Raw genomic sequence first — 9,502 nt, forward strand, 5'->3', positions numbered from 1 at the left:
ACTAATCCACTGCATATTAAATACATCCAGACCTATATATATATATCCACACTATACTTACTAGTATTTACTGGTTGGATACTCCTGGAGATGTCATTCCAGGGGCATGAACACCTGGTCTCACCTAGGTGAACGCAGATACTGCTTGGCCACAGAGACTTGGCCTCTTTCAGGGCAAATATGTGGCCTGTCTGAATTGTCAGATGAGCTGTCTGAGGTACACTTATTCCACTGGGTTGTGTCATCATTTCTGGACACCAAAGAGGAGTGATGTTTCACTTCCATTTTGTGTGGCCTTCTATGTAAGCGGATATGACTAGGACTCAGCTGGACTGAAGGCCTGGATCTTATGATCCTCCTCCCACTCCGTCTGACAACTAGCATTTTTTCTGGGTTAGGAACTTTGGAGCTGCTCCATTTCTGAGTCAAGACATTGGTAATTTTGTAAGCATATGTGTTTGAATATATTTTCTTTAGAATCTTGAATGTTCAGAGCTATTGTACATCTATTTGTCTCACTGGGAGAGTCCTTCCACAGCGCAAGCAACTGGGCAAAAGACTCAACTTCTTATATACCCTGTGGGAAGGAGATTGGAAACCTCTTTTCTTCATTTAACCCTACTTTGCTTCAATAGTGTTGTGGTTACTTACCCAGTGTGGAAGGCTATACTACCAGTCAAGATTACAGATGCCCACTGAGATTACAGATCATGTGCCTCTTTCCCACTGCTCCAGGGGGCCTCTTTAATGTAATATAAGAGTAACATATAAACATTTTGATATCAAAGTCTGTTTGTCTTCCTAGGTTTTTCAAGGTACATCAAGTACAAAGTTCATGGTGTTAAAATCGCAATGGTACATGTGTATTATTTTGGTAATAATTGACAATGGAACAGTATAAATATCACACATCTGATACGAATTGTAATAAAGACCAAAATATAGACAACTACTCTGCTTTATTATTGTCCTGTCATCTGTAAGAAGATGTGGATCCTCCAGTTCTTGTTGGCTTTTTTGGTTTGTCTTTTTATCACAAAATATCTAAAAATGAAATGGGCAGCAAGAAGCCTACCACCTGGACCTTCTCCACTCCCTCTTATTGGAAATCTGTGGACACTGAGTTTCCACCTCCATCCACTCACTCTTAGCAAGGTATCTGTCTCTCCACATCTATCGTTTTATGAAGTTGTTTATTTATGTAGCAATGTAATGTTACAGGGTGACCAGATGTTTTGTGATTAAGACTGCTGTCTCTGGTTACTGTTGGATCTTGGTAATGCCCCCCAAACCCTATTTAAAATAAAAATGTCACATATGCAGCTTATAGTATAAGTAAATTAAGTAAAAATATTTGTAGAAGGGGATTGGTTGGAAGGACTGATTTCTATTTCAGTAGGTAGCCTTTAACTGTGACTCTGAAGCTGAAGTATACTTCAGATCTGAATCTATATTTCAGCAGACATTGAGCTGACATAAAAAAGGTTCTCAGATTCAGCTAGTTCCAGGGCTAGGAAACCCTTATGCAGGGACAGGGGTGGCACACAGACCTGTCCCTATTCCTCTCTCGTAGTCTCTGCTGGACCCACTGAGCAAGAATGTTGGCGTACGATGCATATTCCAGCATTCCGCTTGTCTTAGACCTGCAGGAAGCGCAAAGTTCCCGCATCTGGGACTGAACTTGTACCAAGGAACTGCCAAGAGGAACATATCCACAACTTTACTGAGCCCAGGACCATTTTAGGTGTCATTTACATGCACTAATGGTACTTTCTTTGTGATTGTAGAAGACTTCCTTGATCCATTTGCAACATGACGTCCCCATTGATCTTTTTTTCTGCCTTGGCAGGGGGTAGTAATTGGTGGCGAATATTGTATTAAAATTATTAGTAGAGCACATGGTTGTATGGTTGGAATTACCAATCTATTAAAAAATAATACTGTCCATGTAAAGAAAAAAACTTCTTAGATACCCAAAAGCATGCGTGACTCTTTTATCTTTTGTCTGTGTTGACCCAATGAAAGTTATCACCTTTGCCTAAAGACTCCATCTTTTATAAATAGGCCTAAGTATGTATGTATGCACAATAAAATTTAAATTACTCCAAGATACATGGTATCATATGTATATAATAGCAAAACATATACAACTTTAACACTAGAATTGCTTTTTTAAAATATTGTCCCTACCACTATGGATTATGAAAGATATCTTATCGCTACATGTAATTACATATGCAATATTGCCTGATTGTATGCCTAATACTAAAAAAGAAGAGAAAATGCCCCTCCCCCTCTTCAAACTGGTGTGGGTATATTTGGGGCTTCATGTTATATCGCTGTTGCAAAGCTTCTCTTAATTAAGACTCCATTCCTCAATTTGAAACCTTCAAGTCAAGTTGAAAATATATTATTTGCTGTCCTGCCAATAAGATGGCACTTCAGTTGTCTTTTGTACTGCAGTTCTCATCAACATATTTATTTATTTAATGTACTACTGGGCTCCAGGTTTAACCCAGCTATCACCATTTTGCCAAGCAATTCAAAGTATTTCTGCAGCAGGTCAAGGGATGAAGACACGATCTACATATTGATTCATAGAGAACTCCTATACAAAATAAAATAATGGAAAATTGCTTTAAATCTCGAGAAAGGCTTCTTCAATTAACATTTTGTACCATCCACATATTCAACACCAATATGTGTTAAAATGCATATTTGTTCTTAATTCATCCAATTTTAGCTGGCTAACATATATGGGAATATCTACACTATATGGATGGGACAGACTCCAGTAGTGGTACTGCATGGCTATGAAGCTGTGAGAAATGCTCTTGTTGCACACTCAGAAGAGTTGTCTGGACGCCCTGTGACCAGCTTTCTAAGTGACATCACACAGGGAAAAGGTATTTATTGGCAAATTGTGTTTATACCAAGAAATCTTATTCAGCATTATAATAATGAACAGAGAAATAACTTAAAATGCATGATTGATGTAGCCGTATACAATGGCGATTCCAGTGTAATTAGATTTTTCCCCCCCCACAAAGAACAAAAGTCATCCATTTAAATAAAATGAATATCAGAATTAATTTCAGTATTACTAAATTTAGTGAAGTTAGAAAATTGGATGTCTGTCTTTTTAGTATGCGGCTTCCACATGCTCTGTAGGACATGTCAGCTAGCATATGTTGAGCTTCTATTGAACTTGAATACAGGCAGTAAAATGCCCTGGAATCCATGCAAAGGTACTCCAATAAGAGTTAAAAATGTTTTTAAATTTTGTACTGGAGCATCCTTTTAAAATCCTCTAGCTCATGAATGACCATTTGGTACATTGTATTCACATCCAGGTATTGTCGCATCCAATGGACACAACTGGAAACAACAGAGACGCTTTGGATTGATGACCTTAAGGAACCTGGGTGTTGGAAAACGAGGCTTAGAGACTAGGATACAGGAACAAGCTCAATGTTTGGTGGAGTTGTTTAGAGAAAAGAATGGTTGGTACAGTTTCATTATTATACTATATTTATTAAACATGTACAAATGGGCCAAAAATATTTTTTGGTTCATTTTTGGCCTATTTGTCTTCGGGCCAAAAATTATGCTCCTTGCTCGGTTCCGATGAAAATTGGGGGGCATTTTTAATTTGGGAATTAAATTTGTTGCCCGGTGCGCACAATCACTCTCATTCCCTCACACACTTGTTCACTCTCTGTCACGCTCTCTAAATGTTTTTCATTCTCTGACGACAACTTCTTGTCCCTCTTCTCTAATCTACCTTCTGCCTTTCATCCTCTCTCCTTTATCTTTTATCTTCTCTCTTCGTCCGCATCCCCGCGAACATAACCTGGCACAAAATCCTCTCCCCTGATACCTCCAATAGAGGTAGAGAATGTCACCGAAAGGGTCGCGATTTTTCCCTAAGGTGAACTGATTTATGAGACAGTGAGCACTATATTTTTTGTTTATATTTTTTGGTACAACAAAATATATTAGATCTTCAACCAATTATAAAAAAAAATTCTTTATTTGCAGTAATTTTTTTATATTGTTTTCTTTGTAAAAAAAATAGATAGAGGTATTGCTACCTATTGGTTAAGTGAGCAGCATTTAATTATTTACAATTAATTTACATCAGCGCCCACTTATTTCTATAAATGTATATTACTTACTGCCAACCAAGAGGAAGGGTTACTGGTCAAATAAACTTTTTACTTGGAAATATGCATGGCTGCCTAGATGTTAATTTAAGATTTTAGGTAAATCCCTCCTTTTAATCACAATTTATGTATTTTAATATTCTCAGGTAAACCAATGGATGCCTCATATATGATTATACATGCAGTTGCCAATGTAATTTCTGCCGTGGTATTTGGGCATTGTTTCTCTTTTGATGATAAGACCTTTCAAAAACTGGTAGCAGTCAACAACCATTTGATTGAAAATATAGGGTCCAGCTGGGGTAGAGTAAGTATGCTAATCATTATTATAATTATTATTTGTATTAATCCAAAGCCATTTTTAAAGACGACGGAGAAGCAAAAATATATTGCTAAGCATCACTATCATGTTATACATTACCTTACGTCCCTGTGAAAGAGCAGGTGTGTTCCCAGCAATGGTGGCAGGTTAACTGACTCTGGAGTCATCAATATTGTGTAGACTTAGGTTCTCCGCTATCTCGTTAGGAAATTTCATGTAGGGAAAGTGACTGTTGTATCCCCTACCATTAAGCAAAATAACAATCCTGTTTCATGCTTGAAGGGTGTAAATGTTGCATCGTTTTACAGAAATATTTTTTAAATGTTTACTAGCTTTATGATGCATTCCCACGGCTTATGCAATATGTCCCAGGCCCCCATAAGAAAACCTTTGAAAATCAGAAATATATGGAAAATTTTGTGAGAAAAGAGATCAGATTTCATCAAGAAAACGGGACCCCAGAGGAAGCTGATGATTTCATAGACCACTATCTTAACCAGATAGCAAAGGTAAATACATATACACACATATACACACTAGGCTTGCGCATTTGTTTTTGTATGAACTTTATTTTTAATAAAAATTGCCTGTTTCATGCGTTCGTATGAATCAAGAAAAATGAGGGCAATCTCCGATGAAACTGACAAAAACTGACAATGTCCATTCATTGCAACATGTAGCTGCCGCCATTACAAACCGTTTTGGTGCTTGTTGGTGATCCCTGTGATTGATGGGTCCAACAGACGTTTTCCTTACTTTTTTCGCTCTGGCCAATCAGCCTTTACAATGGGAGGGGATGCCATTTTAACTTTTCGCTAGACAGATGGGAGTTGGAGTGTGAGACAGCGACAGTTAGCTTAGCAGAGGCTGAGATTGATGCTCATTACTCACATACAATACTGCAAGTTAATAGTTTATTTAGTGCAGAAAATTTATTGTTGTGTGGTGGGTTGGAGAAGCTGTAGTGACTACTGGCGTGCATTACAACGAATGCAACAGACATTGTTCCCCTGTTCCTGAGTAGAGTTCAGTTGATTAAGACAGTTGGCCATTTTTGCTACCAGCCAAACCTGTGATTCAGTCCTGGTCCCCGGAGCTGCATGTTCCTATCATCTGCCAGTATCTTCCCCCATCCCTACTGCTCTATTGCTACTATGGAGGAAACTGCTTCTTCCAAATGTTGTTCTGAATCAATAAAGGCCCCTGAATTTCATCCAAGCTGAACGGCCGGGAAACCAAATTTGTTGCGTTAAAACGAAGGGAAAATTTCATCCATATCGATTTTGCTGTGCAAGTCTTATACACACACACACACACACATATATATATATATATATATATATATATATATATATATATATATCACTATATTATTTATTGAGTATTGAAGAAAAATATTTTTTACCTACATGTGACATTTGAAGAAATGCAAAAAGTAATAAACTATAAAGATAGCAATGATATTACATGCATTTAAGAGTCAAAAATAGTTTAAAGGTATCATATTAATTTTATGCGATTGCCTGTTTAGGAATTTAATGTTTGGGGGATCTTCTTGTGATCAACAGACAAAGGATGAGCCTGACCCTACATTTGATGAGGACAACATGATCCAGGTAGCTGTAGATCTGTTTACAGCAGGGACTGAAACTACAGCGACCGCCCTCCAATGGGCACTGTTATTCATGTTGGCTCACCCTGATATACAAGGTACATAACCAAATTACATATAATTATTTCCCATACCCTTATAGCTGCTTAGCTTGAAATAAAATAATAATTACACAATACACACGTTTTTCTTGAATTTAACTTAAATATATTAAGATTGCGCTAAAATAATGACTAATAATTAAGAAAATATTTATGCTGCTTTTAGTGTTCTATTTTATAACAACAGTTCCTTCTAAATTTCTGGCTTATTGCCTTTTATTTAATATTTTCTCTAAACTACAGACCTTTTTGAAACAATAAAAGGCAGAATAGTTCTTCTAATTTCGCCACATACTTTTACACAAATATTTGTCTTTCCTTACTGAGCTTTTTTATATAAAATGCATATTACATTTTTTTCTACCAATCTCCCTTTATAGTCAATGTAAGGAAAGAACTTGATACCGTCCTTGAAGGATCTTCAGTAATAAACTATGAGGACAGGAAGCGGCTTCCCTACACGAATGCCGTGGTTCACGAAATTCAACGCTTTGCTAATATTGCATCTGTGGGGATGATACGATGCAACCTAAAGGAAATCACACTTGTTGGCTATACATTTAAGAAGGTACAGTGTGCTTTGTATATGGTCATATGCTAGTTTTAATCATTATGAGCTGTGAGCTCAATTGCACAGCGAGCACTTTCCAGGGAGACTAAATCATACTATTCTTATAACCTTGAACCTATTGTCTGCTAAGAGCCTGCTATGGCTTAGAGGTAACGAATAGTTATATTTAAAATACATTGTCATAATTTAATGTCTAGATTGTAAGCTCGTTTGAGCAGGGCCTTCCTCAACTGTTGTTTCTGTAAGTCAAATTGCTACGTTAAATACTACTTGTTATGTCCTGTCTACACATTGTACAGCGCTAAGGAATACGATGGTACTATCTAAAACAATAAAATAATAATAATAATAATGATGATGAATATAATGGATATAATGGAACATTAAGCATCAAACTGCATGAAAATCTAAACTAGGTTATCACATTTTTCACAAAGTTAAACCATTTATTAGTTTACTCAAGGAAGGCTTCAAAAGACAAACAAAATATGATTTTGATTTTCTAATATTTTACAGACTTTTTACTGCCACCGATTCACGGTGCTTCAACTTTTATTATTACCAACCCCCGATGTAGTGGATTGGTCAGCCATAATGTACACATGTGTATATAGGAGAGGAAGAGATAATGGCAAGAGAGACCACCTTGGACATTACATTATTATATTATATATTATTATTATTATTATTTGAAATTAAATAAAATTCCTATATATCGATCTAAAATGTGAAATACACAACTATCAATCAACTTGAATTTAGCTGAATATAAGCATTTAGAGTCCTGTACTGCTGATAACTCACTTATCCAATTCTCCCAACAGGGTACAATGATTCTGCCAAATATTTATTCTGTGCTGCATGAGACCAAGCACTGGGAGACCCCTTATCAATTTAACCCCTACAACTTCTTGGATAAAGATGGACGTTTCATAACTAAAGAGGCCTTCTTACCCTTTGCTGCAGGCGAGTCTTGCATTTTGTATTTTTGTTAAAATTAATGATTCTCTAAAATGTTCATTACAAATGGTACCTGTTTACTGAACAAAACCTTTCCACAGTAATAGGCACATGATAAAAGCAACATTAGCTTTCTAACAAGTAAAAAAATGAAGTTCTGTATTTATAGTTGCTTTTTCAATATATGTCTTTGCTTTCCAAACCCCAGTGAAATGCAGTAATTAAAGTAGGTTCTTACACACCAATAGTAACATTTGAATGGCCCATACTTTTATTCAACTACTAAACGTATTTGTATATCCTACAGGACATCGAGTCTGCTTGGGGGAACAGGTAGCGCGGTTTGAAATATTTATCTTCTTTGCCACTCTCATGAAGGCGTTCAGCTTCCATTTGCCAGAAGGAGTGACTGATGTCAATACAAAATATAAATCATCTATAACACTGCAGCCCCATCCATATAAAATTTGTGCTGTACCAAGTTAATGTTTTCCTCTATTCTTACCTGGCTTTGGCTAGCTTGGATTTTCAGTTTCAGCAGTAAGTGAGCAAATCCATCACATCAGCTATATCAGACTACCTTTTATTATTTGTAAACCTTGTCATCCTGAACTTGTTTATCTTCACTTTGGTTACATGCAATTGACGAGATGTTTTGCTCATCAAAATTATATGATTTTGCGTAACTGCCACATGCATGGACTCTCCTAGGGCAAGGGAAAATCCAAACCAAGGATTTATGCTTATCTAACTTTAATGCTTTTAATACAGATACTTTTAAGTTAGTTTATCATAAAGGTAAGTGAAAACATTCAATACTTTATGGATACTTTAAAGTGGCCTAATTTCACCATAATTTTAAGCATGTCTTTTGTGCTTAATAGAAATCTGAACAAATTACATTATTAAAATGTTACATCCACAGTTCATACAATGAATTTCAAAGTCGGAAATATCACAGCATGGAAAGCACCAAGAACTCTGGGCTACTGTAAGGAGCCATGTATGCAACAAAAATACTTATTATAAAGAAGGCCTTACGAATGTTTCAAGTTATAGGCAACAAGGTGATGACCTTGGCTGTATAACCCCTCAGCTTCACATTAAAGGTTGTTCCTCTCAATGTGGAATATATTATTATTCTTTATATTCACATTGTGCAGAGCAAGGGTAGACAAGGGTCTTGCAGTAGGGTCATCAGCTTTCTTTTGTAACACACAGTAGTATTTATTTTTGCTTAAACTTAACAGAAAGCTGCTAGGAGATAGTAGGTACATGAAACAGTCAGTCCTGACTTATGGTGCATTGTCTGATGCCAACTGATGTCAACATATAACTCAAAAGTAATATCAGCACCCAAAGAAACAATTCCAGAAATGCAAGTGTCTGTAGGTTATCTTGGACCCAATTTATTTTCACAGGAATGCTGATATATATATATATGGTGATGGGAGGAAAAAACTATATTAGGAAGCAAGATTTCTGTTGAGGTCTCATTCATTCACTCACTCATTCATTTATTTACATAAATATACGAGCAACAGAGTGCTTGTACACATAGCAGTAGTCAACCAGAATATACATTAAGGTCTATCAGCAAAAACTGATCAGATGCCCTTTTAGGGTCCAGTGGTGTTAAACACCACTGCTTATTTTATTGTCATCATAGAAAATATTAATATTGTATATTTTGTCATAACTACCAGGGCCAAACATTATTAACTTACATTAGGATTTTATTTAAACAAGAATAATGTATCATACATCTGT

General features: G+C 36.2%; 1 protein-coding gene across 1 annotated transcript; it reads left to right on the forward strand.

The window, feature by feature from the left end:
* The first annotated feature begins 987 nt into the window (after positions 1–987).
* On the forward strand, positions 988–8,218 carry LOC149300624 (cytochrome P450 2J5-like). Its single transcript, XM_089485188.1, has 9 exons — positions 988–1,155; positions 2,744–2,906; positions 3,354–3,503; positions 4,313–4,473; positions 4,821–4,997; positions 6,057–6,198; positions 6,582–6,769; positions 7,597–7,738; positions 8,040–8,218. Exons 1-9 carry the CDS (start codon positions 988–990, stop codon positions 8,216–8,218), a joined length of 1,470 nt encoding a protein of 489 aa, XP_089341314.1.
* The last annotated feature ends 1,284 nt before the right edge of the window (positions 8,219–9,502 follow it).

This window comes from Sceloporus occidentalis, unplaced genomic scaffold (assembly GCF_023333645.1).
Source record: "Sceloporus occidentalis isolate IW3139 unplaced genomic scaffold, rSceOcc1.0.p SCAF_24, whole genome shotgun sequence".
Lineage (NCBI taxonomy): Eukaryota > Metazoa > Chordata > Lepidosauria > Squamata > Phrynosomatidae > Sceloporus > Sceloporus occidentalis.